This window comes from Plectropomus leopardus, chromosome 22 (assembly GCF_008729295.1).
Source record: "Plectropomus leopardus isolate mb chromosome 22, YSFRI_Pleo_2.0, whole genome shotgun sequence".
In the NCBI taxonomy this organism is placed as follows: Eukaryota; Metazoa; Chordata; class Actinopteri; order Perciformes; family Serranidae; genus Plectropomus; species Plectropomus leopardus.
Window position 1 is genome coordinate 4,494,311 of NC_056484.1, and position 24,768 is coordinate 4,519,078.

Genomic DNA, 24,768 nt, shown 5'->3' on the forward strand with positions numbered 1-24,768 from the left:
AATTAACTCAGGTTTCAAAGGGTTAACAAAAGGATTGATGTGAAGTGTGCGTTTTAATGTTAAGTGGTCACAACAGAGCCAAGATGCATTTGGGACAAAGCCATCCAACATAAGTTGCCAAGGAAAAACGATAGATATAATTATCATAATTACGCATTTCAAAATTATGTTGCATAATTACAGTTCCTGAGCACTTTTTAACTTTCTCTTGTTGGTTTTGTTTTGCTAATTTTTTAGATCATTTCTTCTTTCGCTGATTGTTGCCTTATTCCCATGTTTCTGAAATAAAGGGTTAAACCGGTGAATGTCATTGGTAGGGGAACTGGGTTTGTTCAATGCAATGTCATCTTGTCAAAAGCAAACACAGGAAAGTACCATCTTCATTTTACAACTGTAATCAACTTATTATCTCTAACTGCAAAATATTCCATGAACAGACAACCATCGGTCACGATAATATCCTCAACAGCTGCCAACTACTCAGTCATGATGGAAATTTCCCACACTGATTTCGACTTCATAAAGAAACCGGCAGCCAAGGCATGAAACCAATCACCTGTGCCAGTTCTCCTTGAGCAGCTCTGTCGTGCTCACATTGATTGCCCGGGCCTCAAAGCCTGAGGATTAAAAATAAACATTTCCTGAAGGCCACTGTGCCTCTGGACTGTGTCCGTCACTGAGCTGAAAGTGGGTCAGATGAGCGGCGTTTTTTTGAGGTCTTTCTGTCGTGAGCTTCTTTAACTTCAGAGTGGCGATGAACCGGGCGCCGCTTCTTTCAGGTCACTGTCATAAAGCGTGAAAACTGTCATCCATTCATTACACTTTAGCTCTGCTGTGGAGCTTATTACCAGTGTAATCAAGAAGCTCATAGAGAGACCTGTCACTGCCTCCCACTACATGACAGATCCCTCTGTGAAAAGTAATATTGTCCACATAATATCTCTTTTTCATGACTCAATACTTTGTCATTTTGTCTCTAAAAGAAATGAGTGTGGTTGACTGAACACTGTATTATTGTATTAATATCATTATTGACTCTGTTGTCTGTGCACTGATGGCGATTACTTAGGCTAAGTGCTCAAAATTAACCTGCGACAGGGACACGACTCAATGAGAACATTTTTAAAAACAATTAAAGTTTTTTGTTGTGTAGATAAGGGAGATGTACCTATGTCAGTGTGTGACTCGGTGTGTACAGGAGCAGTGTTACTGCCTAATCTCAGCCTGTCAGTTCTGTTTATAATGGGGAGTTAGCTAGCCCAGTGAGGGACAGCGCTGTGTTCACGCACCGTGTCTATTATCTGTCACACAACATCTGGCGCCAGGAAGCTGATGTGCTTCCTCGTTCTGCTTTTTTAAAACTCAGCCGCTAGAAAAAAAATAAAGCAGATGGGTATCTGCAGGGGCTGTTTTTCAATCAAGTAGAAAGAAAAGAAACAAATTCAGAGGCGAACTAAATCCCAACAGTGTACTGTATCTTTTGCAAGGCTCGGTAGCGAATGTGCAAACTCGGCCACCATGATATCCCTGTGAGATTGCTCTCAAGCTTCAGTGACCAAACTGTGTTTACGGCGGTGGCAACAAAAGGAGAATGTTGTGCAAAACCTGGGTTGGGTCCTGTTTAATGGGTGACCTAGGTATTTTTCAACCTTGACACTTTTTTCCCATGATTTAGATTTTTTGGGATCTTTGGAAAATAGAGTCCAGGTTGAAAAATATCAAAGTTACCTTTAAATCTCTGGAGAGATGAAAAGTTGGACCCCCTCAGAAGTTGGGTGTGACCATACTTACGAAGGACCTTTTGCAACACTGACACACACAGAAAGATTCGGAGAACAGACGCTTACCGTATTCTCTGTGAAATTGTAATCCAGGGAGTACTGTAATTTGCCCAGTTTCTGGTCCTCCTTGGGCTCTGCCTCTTTCTCCGTTTCAGTCAGCCCTGTCTCCGCATCCTCCTCATCCTTCAAGGCCTGAAGGAGACACCCACCAAGAGTCAGTGTCGCCTGTTTGTCGCTGGTGCTAGCACCCAGCCAGCCGTCCCCCGCCCAGGTCCTGCCAGCGGACCTACTCCTGTAAGAGCTGCCACTTGTTTTATGATGTGTAAGGAGGGGGGAAACAAGGGGGGGGGAGCAAGCACTAAAACACCATAGCAGTTAACACCAGGACATGCTCTGTGATGCACTAAAGCCCCAGGCCTGGTCCCCTGATGATGCTTTTTTATCAATCTCTGGGTGTTTCTGTCTAAAGGGAGGAAAGATCAAATGATGTCGCCAGAGATGAGAGCAATGGGCAGGCGTTGGAGGAAGAAGAGGGGAAGGCAGAGAGAGGACAGAAAGAAGAGGAGAGAGAGAGATGCTTCCGGAAAAGATCACAATAGGACAATTCCCTTGATGTTATTTCAGGCAGATCAAGTCTCTGGCAAAAACGCAAATCAACCGGGAAGAGTCTGAAGTGGCAGAGAGTGAGAAGTGAAGTTGGCCTTTTTTTTTTCGTTAGCCTGGCACTGAGGTAAGGGTAGAGGGTGGTGGCATTGGTGGTGGTGGGGAACAGGAGGGGGGGTGGAGGAGTTTGTTATAAGACCAACATGCGATTGAAGAGGCAAAGACTAGCTCTCAAGGTCATTCATTCAGCGTCAAGAGTTGCCTTCCAAGATGTCTCTTTCGTTAGGCATGCAGAGCATTCTCTGTCGAACAAACCAGTGCTCTCGTGTGATTCCCCATTCCCCGAGTCTGGGTACCCCCTCAAGACACACAGTCACATTGTCATCATCACCCTCAAAGCCTTCATGTTATCCCCTACGCCGATGGTAGCTAGAAGCATCATGCCAGCAGTGGGTGGGGAGGTGTTGGTAGAAGGGGGGTTGTAATGTACATCGGTGGGCCTGCTCCTAATAGTTTGTCAAGTTGCTCATGTGAAAGCAAAAGGCTGAACAACACTGATTGGTTTCAAAGTTTTTCTGCTGAGCCACTTTGGTCTCCGCCTTTTGGGAGCAAATCGAATTGTGATGACAAGTGTTAAGTAAGACTTCTGCAGGCGGCAGCTGCAAACCAGGCTGCAATGTAACCACTCCGGGCACGTTTGCAGTTTACGTCGACTGAAGTGCTTGTTTTGGCCACTAACAGGCTCAGATTGTTATTCTAAGGGCTCATTAATATATATTCCAGGTTTTCTTAATACATCCACGCTTGTAACAGAGGCAGCAGTGGCCTTCAAGGCCATTAAATGTATCACAAACCCGGGATGGAGAATCTTTTACCCTATATTACAAATTAGTTTGATTCTGACATAATTTTTAATGTTTCCGTTGTCTTCTATGGTCGTATCTCGTTTGATCTACATTACACTGATCTGGCGAACTGCGGTGGTACTGCTCTGTCATCCAGATCCATAATGAATGCAGACTTAGGACAGAGGGATGTTTGTGTCCGTATACATACCTAACGTTGAGCATAAATGAGCCCAAAGTGTCTGACAACATTTTGGAGAGGTAGACCATTTTGTTAAAGAGTAATATCCTGTTTGATGAATCACAAACAGCCCCAAAATCGTAATCTTTAAACCTCACCACACTTCATTTAAATAAACAGTAATTTCATCCTGTGAAAAACACTTCATTCACAGTCAAAATTCACAGAATAAAACTTGCATAATTTGTCTTGGTACATCTCTCTGTTGTTTTAACAAACATCAACTCTGGTTTGATTGAAATGAACTCTTAATTCACCCAGTGAGATGTTAAAATATGCCGTCTCTATACACAGTAAAAATACAGTTTATTAAATGGAGTAGGGTGAGGGTTGTTTTTTCTAACCTTTTTGTTCGACTAGATTTTTGCCGTACAAATATTTTCACATCTAACTGGGTGAATTAAGAGTTTTTAAACCAAACCAGAGTTGATAATTGCTAGAAGAGAGGACGAAACAAAATGTTTGTTGCAATTTTTTTTTTTAAAGTTTTATATTGTTTGTCAACTTTGAATGAAGCGTGTTTTACTTTGATAAAATTACTGTTTATATAAATGGATTCTGGTGGTTTGCGCGATTGCAATTTCAAACTGTTTCTGTTTGAACAAAAATCTCTTTCCATAAAGTTTTCAGACACCTATAATAACAATCTGAGCCTGTCAGTGGCAAAAACGAACACTTTTGGTGTATGTAAATTGATGATACGAACATTTCCCAAGTGGTTACACTGCAGCGTTTTTTGGAGCCACCTGCTGCAGCGCTCACTGGACCAGTTTCCAAAGTGGTTCCCATTAGTATGAGTGGGTGGTTTTTAGGTTTGACACATAAAAAGAAGAAAAAGTGGAGCAGGTAAAATGACTGAGGAAAACAAAATCCCCTAATTAATCAAACGTGTAATTCATAGGATTTTTAATAAGGTTAATCAAATTTTTTAAAGAATCAGCGCTCCAGGATCTGTTTCACCTGGGTTTGCAGATGTGACAGAACGTCAAAAGCTTCCTTTTCATCACCGGTTTCAAAAGAGCATTTACTTGTAGAGCCTCTCAATCATTCTACGTTTGCCCGCCGCCACTCGTTTGAAGTGTAAATTAAAGATTCAAAAGGCAGGAGACTTGAGCTTGGCACGAAAATCAGCATGGTTCAACCTTGTCAATGCGCACCCCAGTGTTTCTTTCATACATATATATGTGCATATGCAGGTTGTACACACATATATACAGTAGATATACATGTACTGTATGCATAGTTACATATATTTGGTTCTACGGGAGTAAGTTGTTGTCAAGAGGCTATAAAAAAACATCAGAGCAGCAGGCTTAAGAAGATCCAACAGCAATTAGGAACCTACCGCCAGCGACCATCCCGAACAGTCATCAGACACAACACAGATAAGGAGGACATAGAAGGAAGAAACACAAATTAAAACAACCACACACAGGAGTTAACACACCAGAGTCTGGGCACACCAGGAGAAATGACCGCTTGCCTCCGAAGTGGCAGATTCACAGAGATTAGGGCGACCGATAACTGAGGTCTTTTATTTTGATTAATGGCTATTTAAATAAAAAACTGAATGCTTCTAGGGCAGCCAGAGTAATAGAAATTAATGGAAAATCCCCAACAAGCACAAGTGATGCAGTTATTTGATCGACCCTGCTGGTTGTTAAAGCCGTTCTCCGTTACATAAGAAAATAAATGAGTCTTTAACACTTAATTCATGCTTTCTTCTACGATAAGTAATGAAGTATGAAAATATTGTCAGCGGTTTCCGGCTCCGACTCGAATCCACCTCTGATAGCGGAGGTGTTGCAGCAAATTAAACACACTTTGTACACGATTCCACCGAGGATGGCGGTATAATGATGCTCCGCTGGTGCAATTAGTGAGCTAACTCCATTTGAAGTGTCAGGGTTTCATTTGCTTCCCGTTTTGTACTACAGTTTGAAAGGTAGGGTTTCATTTTGGTTGGTTAAATTACGGTTTCGGTTTGGTGATGTCATTTCTCTGGGTGGGTACCACTGCATTACACGGCAAACGTTACTCACACTCTTCAACATGTGAGCAGGTCCTCATATGACAAAAAGAAAACACTCACAGGAACAAAAAATAGGAGGAAAAAAAAGAGAGATTGAAAAACTCTCTTCAATCTGAAGCCATTTAAATGGCTTCCATTAACTTTCCTGTAATTAGACTGAATTATTTTTTAATTAATCGGTGAAATATCACAGTAAGTAAAACTGTATGTATCTCTTTGGCAACGATAAATACATAAGATGTACAAATACATACAGTGCAGTAGCAACCATTGCATTAAAAAATAGGGACGTTTTTGACGACGATATTTGCAGTGAAAATATTTCCATATTATTGGTGAAAAAACAACTTAAAGGAATATTTTGGATTTTTTGAAGTGGGGTTGTATGACGTTTATCCAAAGTAAATGTATCATATACAAGAGATGGCAGCCAGTTTGGAGAAGCAGGCAGCACAACCACCATGGAAGCTAAGCAATGTACTACTGTGGATGGAGGTGTCAGAAAAAAATATTTTAGCCACCAAAAAAAATCAATATCATTTCAAGTATACGCTATATTGTCAGAATTTGCACCACTTTGCACCACCTTTCTGCCTCGTGGAACCACTTAAGTTACAATATACATCCATGTCTGTCCGGACTGTTTTGTAGCCATATGACAGGTGGCGATGCCTGAAATCTGGATGTTGCTGCAAAGAAGCTAAAAAAATCCTAAAACATAGAAGCCTCACACACATGTTAAACCTGTCAGCCGAAATATTCATACAATCAGGACAGTTTCAAGATTAGTGTCACCAGTTATGACACTGAATAATAGCCAGAAAAGTGTTTTTGCAGAACATTATGATGTCACAGTGAAGTTGACTTTAGACATTTGGGATATAAAATCTCACAACTTCACAATTTTACCCCATTTGAAATTTAGACATAATGTATAAATTCTTGAGTTAGGGTCAGAATTTGCACCACTCTCCACCACTTTGAACCACATTTCTGCCTCGTGGAACCACTTAAGTTACAATATACATCCATGTCTGTCCGGACTGTTTTGTAGCCATATGACAGGTGGCGATGCCTAAAATCTGGATGTTGCTGCAAAGAAGCTAAAAAATCCAAAATATGCTTTGTGAGGTCACACTGACCTTGACCTTTGACCATCAAATTCTAATCACTTCATGGACGTTTGTGCCAAATTGAAAGAAATTCCCACAAGGCGTTCTGGGAATATTGCGTTAACAAAAATGGGATGTACGCATGTACAGACAATCAAGAGAGCAAAATAAACTGATATAGATTTTGTTTTAGGTGGGACCTTTCTTAGATGGCTAAAACATATTTTGCTGCTGCCTCCCTTCCACAACAGTACAATGCTTAGCTTCCATGTTGAAACTCCAGTCTGCTTCTTCACACTGGGAGCGTGCCGACCTATCTACTGTATGTGACACACTAACTATGGATAAATACCTCATACAACCCTACTTATAAAAATCCTAACTATCCCTTTGATGTGCTGATGGAGTTACTGCAAATGTAAGCAATCAAATCCTATTGAAACTATTGAAAGCACTAAACTATAGAAAAAAAGAAAATATGTTGAACGCAGACCGTATTTGATACATTTTATACATCATTCTGAAGAAATAATTTTCTAGCACTATGCATATGGGATCCAACAAAAACAAAATGTTTGGGCAGTAACTTGTTATTTACTTGTAGGGAAGGATGTTTCTGGATTTTAAGCAACAATAGTTCAAAGTCTTTACCTCGGTTTTGGCTCCATCTTTGACGTCCATCATGTTGATGGCATTCTTGCCCTTGTCTTTGCCCTTCTTTTTGTTTTTCTTCTTGAATATCCATTTTTTGCAGATGCAGAAGCAGCATGCTAACACCAGAATGATAGCCACAAAGGCGATGGAGACAATGGCCCATGATGGCACTGCGGAAAAAACAAACAAAAAAGAGTTTGGATTAAACTTCTGGGAGAAATAAAACCCTGCAGAGAAGAAAACAACTTCTGAGTCAACTCGGCCAAAGTAGCATTTGAAGTTCCAAAAAGTAATGATTACACAGACTGACTGAGGTGAGATAAAAGCAGAGAAAATGTGTGTGCCTGCAGAGTTGGCACACTGGATCAGCACCTAAGCCAGCGCCTGAGTCCATCAAGAAGTGGCAGACCTCTAACGATCGGTGCTGACTAGCAGGACAAGACCCGACTGAACAGCTCCAGCCAATTTAGCGGAAGTAACAGATGTTGGCATTTTCCACTTGCCATTTAAACAAAAGATTCTCAGACAGCTGACACTTTCACGGCAATCACCGGCAACACAGAACTTGCCGGGACTGAGAGCGGCGGTAATTTTGCAGGGTGGGCCTGAGAGGCATTAACAGTGGAGCGACCATGACAGGGCAATGATGCAGTAAAAATCAAACGGATTCACGGGGGTTTGACACACATTGTTCACATGCTCTCGGCTCCCACATTACCTTTTGAAAAACAGTATGAAATGAGTCTTCTGCGTTCAGGTTTAAGGCTTCGAATTTTTAGACAAAAACCTTTCTCAGAGGTCGAACTGCTCCATTTATAAAAGAGCCTAATCTCACTGAATTAAACCTGAACCTTACACTTTAGTCCAAAGGACGATACAGGACAAAAGCAGGAAGGTCTCTTTAATTAAACATTTTGTATCTCCTGTCAGCAATCCCACATTAAAATCACCAATTTCCAAGTAATCATTTCCTTGTAAAAACATTTCTTTTATGCCGTCCAACTGAGCAATACTCTCTCGGTGTGAAGAGAACTGAGCTGCTGCCTATTATATCTTAAAACCTTTAGGCTAGGTTTGGGATTTAGGATTTCTGTTCATTTTTTTAATCTTCAAGACAGCTAAAAAATAAACTTTTGAGTCCTAAAACTAAAAAACAAAATCCATAAAATCTTTTACTCTGGACAATATCACTTTATTGTGGTATGTTTATGCCAACGGCCGTTTAGAAAACTCTTTTGATGGTGTACTTAGTTGCTTGCAGGAAAGTAGAAGCAACATATTTATCAATCTATGATGTGTTATGCTTAAACATAAAGTCTCACCTCTTTATAAGTATCTCCAGTGTTGTAGCATAAAGGAAAACTTAAGCCTCCAAATGTTCATTTGCAGGCTACAACAATTACTTATTTTTTATTACAATGAATTTGTGAGGAAAATATGGCCTTTATTGCATGCATCGATAAACTAAATAGAGGAAATTCTTGATGAATTGAAGTAAAAGAGGTCTGCATACATGGGTCTCATCTAGGTGAAAATTATGGGCTGCTTTGTAGGAATTTTTAGAGAGGTGAGAGGGCTGAGCATGAGACCTGTAAAAGGTTAAATATTTCACCAGTTTTGACATGTATGCAACGTTTTGTGAGTTTTCAAGTACCTCTGGGGTCTAAAAATGCAGTTCATTGAAGAAGATAATGATAATTCCTTCAGTTTCAATAGGGCCTTTGTGACTGCCTGCAGTGGTTGCTCGGGCCCGAAATATGATAAGCAAAGGCAATTTGATGTGAGTGATGTATGAGTTGTTGCTTCTGCCACCATATGTTGTTTCTGTACACTGTGTGGACCTGACTGGAGAAAATTGGACAACCGACAGTCAACTCTGTCACCTACAGACACTCGGCTCAACAACACAGTGACGGCTCTAACAGCCTGCTGCAAACACACTGACACCTATCTCAATATACAGTCAGCAGACAGTTAGTGCTCCCCAGTGAGCCTGCACACTGATGCAGTATACAGCACACATCCACACTCTTACACATAATGGAAGGAGAGAGTGGGTTGTTTTAAGCAGCGGAGACATAAAGTCCAGATGGGCTGAAAATAATGAGAGACCTCGCAACAGACTTCTCCCTTCAGCAGTCATAATCGCGGCTCTTTCATTGTACTCTGCAGACACCAAACACCTGGCAGCCCACCCCTCATTTTAATAGAGAGGAATAACAGACAAATGAGCCAATTTCATGAGCATGTTTTTGGTTTTGTCAGTGCTCTGAAAAGCAAAGGGAATACTTCTGACTGAGGCAATTTGGACTGCGACATCTGAAAAGTGCGCAATACTGAAGAAACAAATAGAAAATCCTCTCCTTGAGAGAGACAAAATACAGTTCATGGTTCATTTTAGGAAGAAGCCCAATGGTGATGATAAATCCAACAAACCACTAGATAAAATGAGACAAGTCCTTTGAAGACTTTATCTGAAAAAAAACTCCAAAAAGACCCATCAAAACAGAAAACTATATTACAGTTTATCACTCTGGGGTTTTGCTCACCAGCAATCAGCTGTGGTTATTTTCGCTGAGGTCCGAGGGGAGAAAGAGTAAAAGAGAGAGGGAGAGGGTGAGCGAAAGAGAGGGGAGAAAAATCAATGCTCTGTTGACAAAATCAATAAGCACTCTCCTCCAAGGAAAAACAGTGAGTGATGCTCTAAAATAACTTCAGGATCTACAGCTTTGGCCTCGCCCCGCAGCGGTGTGGTGATGGAGGTGACACTGGATGGGACTCGTTTACGGTGAGCCCTCCAAAACTGACAGAATTTCCTCTAAAAACTTGAAACTATACTGAGAGTAAACTCTGGGTCAGGCAGAGTTTCTTGGGTTTCTTATGGCATAGACACATAAAACAAACTGAATTTCTTTTAGAGAATTGTAAATCTTGTTATTTCACAGCCAAATCTTGGAGGTTTAAGGAAAAGTTTTGGCACTTAAATTTAGTTTTTTCTTGCATATTTGTGGTTTACTGTTTAATGAGATACCCTTTTTTTAAAGATTATTTTTGGGCATTTTAGCCTTTACTAGATACGACAGATCAATAGCGTGAAAGGGGGAGAGAGAGAGGGGACGACATGAGAGATCAAGAGATCCCAATTTACATAATACATTCACAATTTATAAACATTAACTAACAAATGATTAGCCAAAAATGATCAATTAAAAGTGGATGGCATGCCACTTGCCAAGCAGCAGATCACTGTTAAAGACCACCAAATAACAAAACCAGTTCTTTTCATCGCTGGTTTTCTAGCAGCGTTTTAAGCTCTACACATGCATGTTTGTCGTGATCTGTCAATGTTTGTCCATCTGCTTTTTAGGCTCCAAATGTGGGTGTTTTGTAGCAACCCATCTGCTTATTAAATCATAGAAGATGGTTGGTTGGTTGATTTCATAGACATCCAATTTTTTTATTTCCAGCAGGTTTTTCAGGCTCCAAATTGAATGCATCGACCTGTCACTGTGTCTCTATCTGCTTCTTAAGCTTCAAACATGGGTATGTTGTAGTGATCCACTGGCGGCAATAGTTTATTCTTAACCAAGACGCTTTTCCAGCGGGGTCCGTGCCCCCAAACCAGGTATTTTAAGCCAAAACATGATCTTTTTTTTTTAACCATAAGCAGGTGCTTTTTGTGCCTTTCTGTTCACTTTCTGATGGGAATCAGAAAGTGAAAAAATAAAACTTATAACTATTATAGTTCAAAAAATGGACACTTCTCCAAAAAAAGTCCCATGGTTTTTTGTTTTGCAGTTGTTTGTGTATCTCATTATCTGTGCTATTCTGCAAAGCAGCTCCTATCTGTGATGCTGCAGAGGGCCACATCACAGTCCTGACACTTCAGAGAGGGGCCTGATCCTGCTGCCTGCAGTGAACACAGAGTTTACATCCATGTGAGGCCCTCCTGCCTGTTAGACTTTCTCCAGATTTATTGTTTTCTTCTTCTTATTATTATTATTATAGCGGCTACCAGAGTTTATTCTAATGCACGAGGAACCCTGCTGACACTTCAAACCCGAATGCCAAAGACTCCAAGACCCTTTGGACAAAACGGGAGCATTTGTTTCTTACACATCTGCGGATACTGCAGCTCATCTCAGCACAGGGACAGCTACCTTTACCTCCCACATACAAATGCAAACACAAGGTAAGGTAAGGTAAGGAGACAGTCTTTTAATGGAAGTGTCGGAGATGTGACAGATTCGGATTTTGAGCGGGCAAACCACAGCGATAAGCAATCACCCCTCTGAAGGAACTCTGATTTCTTTTCTCCTCCAAATAGAAGCTCCCATCAACCAAAATCAAAATATACACGCTGTAAACTTTCTTTTTCATACCCTCACAATGCTTGTGTCACTCTGTAGTCAATCTGGCTTTTCATGAAGGCTCACGACGCCTGATGGAATCCAATTCAGCCAGTTACAGTGGAAACTATGAATGCATGAACCCAGCTCTTATCTTATTCGTCAAGCGTGCGTCTTCCAGTGAAAGGCACTTCTGTGTCCCTTAATTAAAGAAACCTGAGTCCCAGAAAGCAATAAAAAGCATCTCCTAATTAACTACATTGTGTGAGTGTCTTTTCTCGAGAGATAGAGACGGAGGGAGAGAGAAAGTGAAAGAAAGAGCGAGAGGGAGTACTGGCAGCATGCGCACTGCACTTCAACTCCCAGCACTTATCTCTTGTTCCGCCGAGCGACATGGCATGGAAAATGGAGTTTCTCTAATGGGTGGGTTGCGCATGATGAAATCCATGTTTGCTGTTCCTCAAGGCTCAAAACGCTTTTCAGCACTTTCATTGCAATGGTCTGGCACCAGAGCACTAAACAATGAGAACTCTTTAAAGTACTGTGGACACAGTGAGTCACATTTACTGTACTGAGGTCCCTCCTACTGTTTTCAAATCTGCCTTTGGACATTTTACATTAACCTCTTTCATACACGTGCGCTGGCTTTGCTTGACCCAGTTTGTCTTGGTGCATCAGCCCAGAGCAGCAAAAATTTGTGTGTCCATACAACAGGACTCCCAGCTTCAAAGTGTGTCTTTAACTAATGACACACTTGTGCTTTTGAACTGTCCACCACTGTGGTGTTAACAAGAACGAGTCATTACCAAGACCAGAGTGTATCGAGAATGAGACAAGAAGAGACCAGAGTGTATCTAGACCAAGTCAAGACCAAGACTTCAGGAGTTGAGACCAAGTTATGACCACTTCTTGATAGACCAATGTGTATCAAAACTAAGTCAAGACTTTGAGGGGTTGACACCAAGTTGGGACTAAAACCAGAGTATATAGATACTAAGTCAAGACCAACACTTTGAGGACTTAAGACCTAGTCAAGACAAAGCTCAGTGTATCAAGACCAAGACTTTAAAGGGTTAAGACAAAGCTATGATCAATACGAATGTGTATCAAGACTAAGTCAAGATCAAGTCTTTGAGGTGTCAAGACCAAGTCATGACCCAGAGTTTATCTAGTGCTGACCTAACTCTTGCTTCACCAAAAATTGTCTCTCGTCCCCAATGCCAAAATGTATTGCACTGATTATGTATTCTGCGTACACTAGTCGCTGAAGCAGGACCCTTCTGACCTACATCTATGGCACTGAAGAACACGAATAACTCCCATTTATTAACATTCAAAACAGGTGAATAAACTCAAATTGTCCTTTACTAATACTTCAAATTACAAAGATTTAACTTGGCAAACAACTAATTCAGGGTATTACAGTTAAATTTAGGAATTGTCACTATTTTGTTTGCTGGGAAATAACTGCATCCAACATGAGAACTAAATTTTATTAAGATGCATGGAAGAATGGGAATCAAAACACCTGCATTCCCATTACACCTGCTGAGAAAGATCTTTGTGATACAATTTAAGGCTCCAGAACACACTGAATGGACCTTGTGGTGAGACTGTCATGCAAACTAATTTGATCTATAGTTCAACGTGACTTTGTTTGAAAATGAAAGAAATTACAAAGAAATTCTTCCAAGAACTTCTATATTAACTCCCTATCTTTGTGTGTGACCAGCATAAATTTTTACCACTTACAAGGTGCATACTTCAAATATAAGTCATAATGATTGAGTCCAACCCTATAAGACGTCTCTGTTATGACTCAACTCTGTATTTAAAAGCAGTTCTTCCTGTATATCCCTGTTAATACAGAGCACTTTACGTTTGCGAGAAGGCCTTTATGAAGGGGATTGAGTTTGATGGATGCATTTAAAAGGGTATGTGTGCGTGTGTAATATTGCATCTGGGTTCTATCCACTTCCAGCTGCCTATGCTAATCCAATGTGACAGGACCCTGTTGGTCAATTAACCTTGACATTATATCTTGTTATGCTTATGAGAACAACACTGTCCGCGCCCTTTCCCCGCTGTGGCTTGTTTAAGCAAACAATATGACTGCAGCAGGGAGCGACTATATACAACAATGACTGTGCAGAAAATGAGAGCTGATGATGATGAAAACTGGTTCAGAGGTCTTGTGCTTCTTCTGTTATACCAAAGAAATAGGCTGGAGTATTTCTTTGTGATTTTCTTAAATTAGGTTTTTCTTTTCTGTTTGGTCAATTGTTCTGATTATTATCAGAAAATGTAGAACCATCGGCACAATGTGTTTCCTGGAAATCCTATGACTTGACACTACATCAACAGTGCATGAGGAGGATTTACAACAAAAGATGTGATGAAACGAGATAAAAGAACAATGATTGTAATTTTGAGGCACAAAGAAAAGTAGAGCAGTTGAATGTGCAGCATAAAGAGGCTCTGTTTTTTCTTTCGCCCTCTGAGTAAATGTGTATTCGCACTGCATATATATGGAACTAGAAGGGCATTTGGAGAGCACAAACCTCGGCCTAATGCCCTATCTGGCTATTTTTGAAGGTACAACTTAGAATGTCAATGAATGACCATTAATTAGTTAACCACCAAGAATATTTTTGGCCAGTTACACATGTCCATCAACAGGTTAATTTGCTACTCTTCTCTTCAGTTTACTGAACTGCACAACCACATGGATCTGGGAGACAGACTGCTAGCCACCTTAACATGCACAAAAATATTGCCCACTGCCCACCCTCTGGTCTCCACTGGTTTATTAGCCAGTGCGCACCACTTAAGTTAGTGGTGCTATTTACTCTGCGATTAACGCTAATAATGCTGTCGTGAGTCATCAGCATTGCTGTGGAAACATTGTTTTCATATCACAGGTCGCCCCAGTGAGTAAGCAGCTCAGTCTTTAAATCCTATAATATTGTTAACCGTGTTACCACTGTTAGCTCAGTTAGTGGTGGCTACTGGTACTAAAATAGTTAACGATGCTAAAAGGGTTTTGCAGCACATAGTGAAGCTGCTTACCCACCAGGAAGACCTGCGGGGAAACCAATGGGTGGCCAGCATGTTTCTGCTATAATGTCATCCTGCCACCTGAATGGCGTTACCAGCCTTGATGGCAAATGAGCATCACCAGCTAACTCCCACCCAACCCAACTGGTGCAAAATGCAGAGCAGTCAAGGGTAACATTAGCTAAACAGTGGAGACCGGTGGGTAGTGTGCACTGTGTTTACATGTTAGCACAGCTCATTGTCTGCATTGGAAAGCAAAATTAACCAAAACTGACATCCCTAATCATATCATATACTTGGCAGAAAATAAGAAAAAGCAGCCTTTTCTTAATGTTCACAGGAGGAAATTTATTACAATCAACACAGATAAGTCATCACGTTTACAAAAGCTTCAGGACAAAGACTCGAAACATATATTTGACTCTCAAATTCTCACAAAATCTCAGAGAAGACGAGAGATCTGTTTCCCATCTGTTGAATGTAGACTCAGAGTGAAGCTGGAGCTGGTTGAGACTGATCTGGCTTGGGTTTGACCAGCCTCTGATGATGTAAACTTTACAAAGCGAGGGCAAAGAGTTGACAACCAGGCTCGCCGCCAGAGCAGCAGGCAGGCAGAAAGACTCTGCTGATCCACCACCGTAATCCCCCTTAATAAAGTCTGCTGTCTGTTGACTGTGAGCAGCCACAGAGTCAAACAAGTTAAGACACGTCCAAGCTCTGACGTTTCGTCTTGCATTTTTCCTTTAGCTTTTTCTCAAGTTACACCACAAAGTCTTATTTTTTGTATTTTTAGCTGCAACCATCAGCTACATAACACTCATCAGTCAGCGCCAAAAGTGGAAGACACTGTCAGTCAGTCCCAAGAGAGTTTTAGTCCCAAAAAAAGCCCCATAAGTCAGAATCAGAGTGCACAAGAAAAAGCTGTTGTGGGGTACATACAAGTTTCCAGAGTTCTCAGCTTGAATAAAAATGGAAAAACAACTATTGCATGATGATTGTAAAGTTTTCGCAGCTCTTTAAAATGTTTGTGAGTTCACCTATCTGCCTAAAAGCACAAAAAATCCAGATAAAAATGAAGAAAAAAAAAAAAAAGAAGGACCATTATTTATTTCCCTGAAATGTCAATCGCTTGTCTGTGTTATTTGGCGTAATGGCTGGTGGAGCCAGCAGTCATGGATCAAACAGCTTCTGTGCTCAGAGGTTAATTGTTATTGAGGAGTAAAGCCTTGGGTGTTTAGAAAACTTACTAAGAAATTCAATACGATGGTTTCCTTGGAGGCAACCTCCCCGCTCGTTGAAAAGTCACAATATGGTTTAGTGTGATTACACAGTCGGACCTCGGCGCGCGTGTCGGGTGTGTGCGCTCATGTTTCTGTGGTTGGAGGCACGTTCATACATTAATTAGATGGCTTCAATTTTGTTGCATAGGGAATGATTGTGCGCACATTTTGTGCTGGTTTTCAGCTTCTCCAAAGTTGGGATTTTCTGTTTTCTTTTGGTTTTGGGTCTTTGTAAATTACCACAGTGTAATGCATTCATTTGAGAACAAAACATTTGCACCTTTTTTTCGGATTAATAAGATTTTAAAAGTATGGGGGAAAAAATCTGCTCTGTTTTTATTAAATATATGGATCATTGTGAATGATTTAAGGGGATTAGTGGCATCTGAACACAGAAAAAAGGAGCAGATTTTATTTCGCAACTGAATGCCTTGTGGTTCTGTACTATATTAATGATATTTGTGTTTTGTTCTGTTGTTCAGACAAAATAGCAATTTGAAGACGCCACCTTGACCTTTTTTCTGACATTTGATATAATAGCAATAAGCTTAAATAAGAGATAATCAGCATATTGATTAGGAATTGTTATTTACAGCCCTACAGTGCAATAAATAGATTGAGGGTATCTATTAGTTAATAAACCCCACCAAATAATAATAAGCAGAGGTGATTACTGGATAAATATGCATGTACGCACATTTTTGAGACCTTCAACATGTTTTGAATTATTAAAATGAAAAAAAGGCAAGCACAGTCAGAAATACAGATAAAGTCAGCTGGATTTTGGATGCTTGAGCCACCAGCCAACAGACAAGGCAGAGCCAATATCCCCTGCTCAGAGATATATGTCCTGCAGATCCTGATGGACAGAAATGCAGCAACAAGTTAGGCCGGTCTGACAGCCCCATGCAACCAGCCTCAAAGCCAGCAGGGCTTAAACTGGGTTATAAGCCCCCAAAAGGAAAACCGTCTGCGGCAGCATTAGCTGAGCATGCAGCTTCTGCTATCGCATACTCCTTGTTAAATCTGCAACCTGATTTTCTCCAGACAGTATCGATATTCTAGCGAGTAAACAAGTCTTAGGGCATTCATCATCAGGTTGGCAGCACCAGGGAGCAGACGCTGCTTTTGATTGAGGGGATGAGGTGAGAAAACAGTAATTTAAAAGTCTGTATAATGGACAGGCCTTTTTCTCTCTCTAACTTTCTTGACAAAAGGAGGCCAAATTTATTTATTTTCTCTCCAGATTACAATGTCAAAAGTTGGAGGCAATATTGAATCGCTTACTTACTTCTAAAGATGATGTGAAAATGGTGCCAGGCTTAGGTTAGATGAGGTAGGAATAGCAGTACATTTCCAATGCTGAGCCAAAATAGGACATCAAGCTCAGCAGCCCCATATGGGAATCATAATACTGAAGACTGTTGATCCTATTTTTTCACCCTTTGCACCAAAGCTCACTTTCAAAATTAATTTGTGTTCTCATTTTACATTAATGAAAATGTGTTTTTCAAGCCCGCATGGAAATTTTCTGGCATCACTGGGCATTGAAACATTAAACAGATGTTTCTCAGTTGAAAAAACAACAATCAGAAAGTGACGCAGAGGGAATCAATCAGCCAACTGAGGTAGTGAATTTTATCTTTTACCATCAGGACATAATTTTACCAGATTGTAAGATTTATGAAAATTCTTTTTAAATACTCCCTCCTTCCCACCACCTTAAACATCATAAATAAATGGTATCTACAAAAACACAATGCCACTTTGCACACAGTAGTATAGAGTAATTTTTGGTATTAGGTATTTATTCTGTTTTTAGAAAAACATGCTGTATGTTTATTGTCCGAGTTTGTTTTGCATTGTATGTTGTATCTTGAGCTACTTCTACGATAATTATCTGTTACAACAGACGGGTAATTTTTTATGAATCTGAATCTGAAAAAGACTAACTGCTATCAAACTGCTTATCAACCCTAATTTTATTCTTTTTGTAGATCCCTTTATTACACTGACCTTCTTGGCATATTTTTATTTTTATTCTTAACTAATGCATTTATGCGTCGGAACCAATAATGAGTAATAACAACAGTGGTCTCTATAGCTAATTTCCCTTTCCTTGACAACTACACAGGTGGATTTTTTATTTATTTAAATTCACTGTTTAGATTTTATCATGGCTTAAAGTTTGGTGGTTTGAGAGACAAGCTGTCTGTGAAGCATCACTCAATGCTCAATATTCACTTCCGATTCGAAAAACCCAAGATGGCAATAACAAAAAATGCCAAGCTCTAGGATTTAAAATGATGGTCCACAAACCAACGGTTGACGTCATGGTAGCTACGTCCATTATTTTATACAGTCTATGAACCAGACACGTCTGCTAGAGCAAATAAAACATGAGCGTGCACATTTATCTGGTTCCCTTGCTAACAGGAAGGGAGATAAAGCTCACTAGTTGAAACTATGAGTCATTTATACGCACTCATAGAGCAAATAAACCTTCCTCTGTGGGAGAAGGATTTTTTTCACTATTGAACCTCTAGAAACAGGAGTGTGACTGTGTGCTGAAGAAAAAGGGCTTTTCTTCCACAGGAGCCATTTCACGATGCGAGAATTACTTCCACATGAGCCTGTGGATGTATTTCTGTTTATGTTTCTGCTGAATATAAAAGCACTGGATCCTCAGGCAATGCTTTATCCAGGATGACATAATGACAACCATATTCTTATATACTTAATGCTTCAAATTTCTCAAGGCAAAAAGATGTGGCTGTGAAAGTTACTTGGCAATAAAAGGGCGGGATGTGTTTTAAAGAGTGGAAATGATGACAGTTTTGACTGAAAGCACAAGTAAGATAGAAAAAAAAATGAAAATCTAACAGCAAATAATAAAGCCAGATACGCATAATTTATCAATTTATCATGTCAAACCTCAAATTATTGTTGCCAGATGTTCTTTTTCCACCTCAAATAATTTAGTAAGACAATTCCATCTGAGACATTTGGTGCATAAAATACTTGTTGATTTGAGCAACAAAATGAAAGATTCAGTGAAAGATTTGTTCACCTGGTTCACTTGAAGCCTTTTATCAAAAGTCGCATGTAACACTGGCAGTTTTTCGAGTGTGCGTCATCAACAAACGTTCACTCACACGTGAATCATGGCTGCACTTGAATCACACAAAACGGACTGAATGGTTTGAGTCAGAAGGAGCGTAATTATAGACATATCACGTCGCTGAAAGGCTGCTGGAAAAACAGCATCAATGAAGGTGCACGGCCTGAGTATTTTTGATATTTTTTTTTATGGATATTTTTTAAATAATCCATGCATTTATGTCTTTTGGTATGGGATGAATGGATGGACCTGTCACTGTATGTTGCTTGAGTTGTTTGATGTATATATCTCACTGGGTTTGTTGGATGATCAACGAATCTTCAACGCCACAGTCAACAGGAACGCTGAACTGACGTGTGGGGCTATCACTGCAATCCATTATACGCCGCTTTGACAGTTCAAAATCTTGTTATATTTACTCCGTCTCTTATAAACTCAGTAATGGTCTATTTAGGCATTTTGTTTTTTTGTTTGTTTGTTCTCTGTACATTCTGTACATATCTTATTATTATTATTATTATTATTATTATTATTATTATTATTATTATTATTATTATTTATTTATTCTATTCTATTTAATTTATTCTTTGTTAAGTGCCTTCCTTTGTATATATATATATATTATATATATGTATATATATATATATTTGGATTATTTTGCCCTTTTTAACGAATATTATATAATATCTTTAATATCTTTGCAGCTGCAACAAAACAATTTCCCTCACGGGATTAATAAAAGATTTCTATCCTATTCTATTTTCTGTTTTCTTTTTTTCTCTATTACGAGCCGTTGTTTGTGTTTTGTCTGTTGTTTATACATTTGACAGGATTCTTTAAACGGCAGATACAGGTACTGCACTGGCTCATATGTTCAAATAAATCCAGCACACTACAGTTGAGTTTGGTTCAGTTCGTTACACATTAGAAAAATTGTCAAAAGGTACAATTTATGATTATTTTCTGTAATGAATGTTCTGACATTTATTGTTTTGATTAATTAATTAATCGTTTTGTCTACAAAATGTCAGAAATAGGGAAAAATATTGATTAAAATGTCCCAGAATCCAGGTCTGCATCTTTAAATTTGTCCAACCAACAATGCAAAACCCAAAGATATTCCATTTACTGTCTCATAAGACTGAGAAAACCAGAAAACGTTTGATTTTAAAAGACTGGATCCAGTGAATTCTTGTCATTTTTTGCTTTAAAAAAATCACTTAAATGATCAAAAGAGGTGCCCCTAATTAACTATTTCAGCTCTAAAATTGTCCCGCTGTCATAGTGGAGAACGTAGAAACACTTACATGGGATTTTGTTCAGCTCATTCATGAACTTGTCCTTCAGTTTGGAAAAGGCCTCGTCCTTCTCGCCGGTGCCTGGGCCGGCCATGTTGGTGGTGTTGGAGGTGGCCGTGGAGGAGGAGGCGGTGGTGGGCTCGGGCGGCGCCGCCGCCAGTGCTTCCCTTCGACTCTCATTCATTGTGGCGATGCTGGGCAGCCAGGCAGATGCTGGAGGAGTGGAGAAAGAGAAAGACAAAACAGAGTGGGTTAGATTTTTTTTTTTTTGTGCCGCTGTGACAGATGCATGTCAGAGACAGTGCGCTCGCCTTGTCAGATGACTGAGTTGACGCAGAGCGTGTGAGCAGCTGCTGGCTCAGCCTCGGTAAACATCAGCTGGAGTCCAGAATGAATTGGCCAGCAGGCTGAATTCAGAACAAAGCTACTCACTCATTGCTTAAACTCCAGATTAGCATCACAGAGCAGAGATAAAATGATTATTTATTACTGTCATACAACAAAGGCAGTAAATCACAGCGTTGCTACCGGCTTAATTGTAATTCTGTGCTTGTCCAAGTCAAACGAAAGAAGTACAGTAAATAATGTTGCAGTGCAAAGAAGATTAGTTGTCTACTATCTTATCACACCATGCTCTCTGTACACAGCAGGTGTGTTTACTTTACATCCTGGTCTCTCTGTGAGGGAGGAGAAGGAAACAATGTATTGCTCATGTTAGCCTGTGCTTTGTGTGTGTGTGTGTGTGTGTGTGTGTGTATACAGTCATGTTTAATGAACTGTATATCGTAGCATCTTCTCTATGAACATGTTAGTCATCACCTCGCTCTCATTGTGGGAGGTTTGTTGAAGTTAAGTTGAAAAACACTACGGTTTCAACACTGCCTTAGGACAACAAAATGAGTCACTTAGAACATATTACTGTGACACTAAAGACTCTGTGGCTCTATGCTGTTATAAGTACCAAAATATACACTCAGTACATGGAGCAGGAACTGTGTATGTTGCTTGTAGTGTATACACATCTAAGCAATAAGGGCTTCAAAAAAAACCCAATATTTTTTACAATTAATCAATCTGTTATGGGTTTATTTTTAACTACAGACTAGTGTTTATAAGGGGAAAAACCACGTCTGACCACGTCTGACATTTTTCTGAATTCTAATGTGTAAAAATATCTCGTAAAATAACACATTTATTTTTTAATGTGTAGGGAGATCTGCATCGAATGACATTTTGTAAACAAATGAAAAAAAATGCATAATTAATTTCCAATGTGTGAGTCTCTAAAGAAGATTCGTGCAAAAGTTTGCAGTTACACCTCAGGTTTGCCGTTATTATATCTGATTGTGGGTGAAAAAAGTATGCACAGAATTAAACTGTATGTGTGAATCCAAGTTTTCAGCTACAAATACAAAGACTTCTGTCCTACATTTCAATCTTCCTGCTGAATTGCCAGCTGGAACCTATCAACAACCTTCAGGTCTGAAAAATGAAGCAAACGCCAAAGTGCCAAAAACCGCATTTCCTCTAATGGCCACTAGAGGCTGGCTCCAGAAGTGCATCAATACTGAAAGACCCCCATTGTTAAAATGCCAAACTTAACATCAGAAATAAACATGTTTACAGCCTAGTGCAAAAACCGTTTTTGTGATATTTTATTGTCCATATTTTACATAGATAAAACAGCATTGGTCATATTAAGATGGAGACAAACATTTAAATATATATTAAAACTAAAAATGTATCTGTGTGTGTATGTGTGTTATGTATGTGCCCACTTTTTAAATCCTTTATTCCATTTTTTTGGTATATTTTCAATATTACCTTGCTTTATTTATCTCCTTTTAGAATAAATCATTTGACTTTTCATTGCTGTTGCTTGCGTATTTTGATGTTGCACCCCATGACATGTCCTTAAATCTTGGGCCAAAGGTAGGTATGCCAGTTCTGTGTTACTGTAATTTACTATTTCTTAAGTTAGCTCAAACTTTTGTTTTGCATGATTGCTAAAATTCTAATAGAAATTTGATCACATAAAAAAATTGTTTTGACGGGAAGAAGTACCAACAGTTAAGTGAGTAGTACCACTTCATGACACACGATTGTTGGCAAAGCTGCAGCGCTGTAACAAATCTCCTGCAGACAGGAACTATTTATTGTCCACTCTCTCTGTGCAGGTTGTAATTTGGCTCTGTCACCATAGCAATCACAGAGGATAATGGCATACTAAAGCTAGAGAGTTTTTCCACCAGCACACAGTGAAGGCTGATGGCCTGATTCTCCTCTGTTGCCATAGTACTCATTAAACTCATATTTTCCAATTTATAGAATTGTTTCATGAAGGGCATTGCACTGGTGCTGACAGTAACACTTCTAAAGTGTTTCAATGTAATTGAAAAATCTAAATCTAAACCTCAGAACGGCCTCTAATGATACCCGTTTCTAGACCTCAAAGAGCTGAGCACAAAATGCGCTGGCAATTCATCCTAATATAACTTTAAAAACATGAAGGAAGAGAAAGCTTCAGAGAGCTGAGATCCAATTCATGTTTCTAAGAATGTTTAATATCAGGTTTGCAAAGGCAGCGAGGCAATTTCAGCTGCATTACGGCAGAGATATGAAGTGTCTTTTCAATATTTTTGCTTCTCAGATACAGTTTAGCTGAATCTGAACACTTTCTTTCATTCTCAATAATTCATCCGCACAAAGCTGACGTAGTGCCGTTTATTAGCTTCACAATCATTTACAGCAAAACAAACAAACTATGATCTACTGTCGGCCACTTTGCAGCTTTACTGGAGTAGTAATGTAGTAACACATTCCCTTGTTTATTTAGCTTTGACTGTTGTGGTCGCGGGGGGATGGATCAATTCTCATTCTCTCTACTCTTCCAGATATCCCAGCTGATCTGGGAATTCAGTCTGGCAACCCTGTTTCTGTAAAATCTAGGTTATCACTATTACTGTTGAGACCGGTGCCAAGCAGCAACTCCAGTCTGTGGGTTCTTATAAACAAAGTGCACTCATCTGTTCAAAATCGATTGGCCATCGCGCACATGAAGGATTGTTCTTGGGAAACTTGGAGGAAATGACTTGCATTTATTTCATGCTGTGGCCTGGTAGTTGGATCCAAGATGCAATGGAGAAGAGGACTTCTATCAAGGACATATTCACAGTTATTGCCACAAATGTGGGTAAATATTTTACTTCATAGTTTGCAGACAACAGAAAACTCAACAGGTCAAAACTGTCAATAGCTATGTCTTTCTATAAACTTTATCAGTGCAATTAGATCTGTTTGATCAGACATGAAGTTTATCCTGGCTGCAATGACGATGCAGAGAACCTGAGATGCTGTAGACTCAGAAACTCTGACCAATAAAAACACACAATCAGGCATTTTGGCGAGGAGGCTTAAAGAGACAAAATGGAGCATTTCAAATAGACATTGTTTTTAGACATTTAAAGCATGTAAACGTGTTCTTTTCGACACCTAAAATACAAGTATGAACCCTAAAAGAAGCATAATAGCATAAAACTCCCCTATAACCTTTAGGATGAGATCCACGTAATCTAACTTGAGTTAAAAAGGATAAAAAAAACTTGTGTGTGTGCTTAGATTAGTACTTGGATGCCACATCAAGTGAAAATACAGCGAATATGGACTGTGGACTGGGGAAATGGTTTTTGCTGGTTTTTACAGGGTTTTTTGGATGTGTTTATGAAAGTGCAGCAAGATGACATGAATGACATTAATGGACACTAATGCACACTGACATTTTATTTATCATTTTGTCCTGCATATCTATCAAAGAGCAGAAAGACTTCACCGCAGCAAATTTCACACAACAGCCTCCACGCCACCACCAGACGGTGAATGTTTGATCTGTACATCAAACAAGCATACTGCTTTAAAAGTCAATAATGATCAGCAAACTCAATATTAGTTATCAATGACGTCAAATATGGAACTACGTAACTGTCAGAAGTCCAACGCAAAATAAATCCAAAAAAGGCTCATGTTTCCACACCTGAACTGATGTCCTTTTGTGAACAGATCCCAGAAACCAACACTGATCTTACATTACATGTCGGGACATTACACGGTGTACAACAGAAATCGCTCAAGGAGACGCACACGGAAAAAAGAATACCGAACATCAAAGCACCAGAGGCAATACGATTATTCAAATTTGAATACAAATGCCGGCTGGAGAGGAAGCAGGAGGAGACTAATAGAGGTGTAATCCCTAAACACATTAAGTGACGCCTCAATCCCGACCAGCCTCACGACAAGATGAGGTACATCATTTCTGCTGTTGGCTTGAACTGTGAGGGCAACATAATGACATTTTCCATGCACTCAAATGTGTGCGTACGGCTAAATTGGTGGTCC

General features: G+C 39.6%; 1 protein-coding gene across 4 annotated transcripts in view; it reads right to left on the reverse strand.

Annotated features, from left to right (window-relative positions):
* The window catches only part of syt1a (synaptotagmin Ia), a 206,842-nt gene that overhangs the window by 32,702 nt on the left and 149,372 nt on the right, over window positions 1-24,768 (reverse strand). For 2 of the 4 annotated variants that reach the window (XM_042511372.1, XM_042511371.1), the window contains exons 3-5: window positions 20,383-20,586; window positions 7,266-7,438; window positions 1,848-1,973 (exon numbers count right to left, since the gene is read on the reverse strand). In XM_042511372.1, the coding sequence (XP_042367306.1) occupies window positions 1,848-1,973; window positions 7,266-7,438; window positions 20,383-20,557 (474 nt within the window). In that variant the 5' untranslated portion in view covers window positions 20,558-20,586. Of the gene's footprint in view, window positions 1-1,847; window positions 1,974-7,265; window positions 7,439-7,640; window positions 7,692-20,382; window positions 20,587-24,768 lie in introns of those variants that run through there. The other 2 variants (XM_042511373.1, XM_042511374.1) reach the window with 2 other exon arrangements.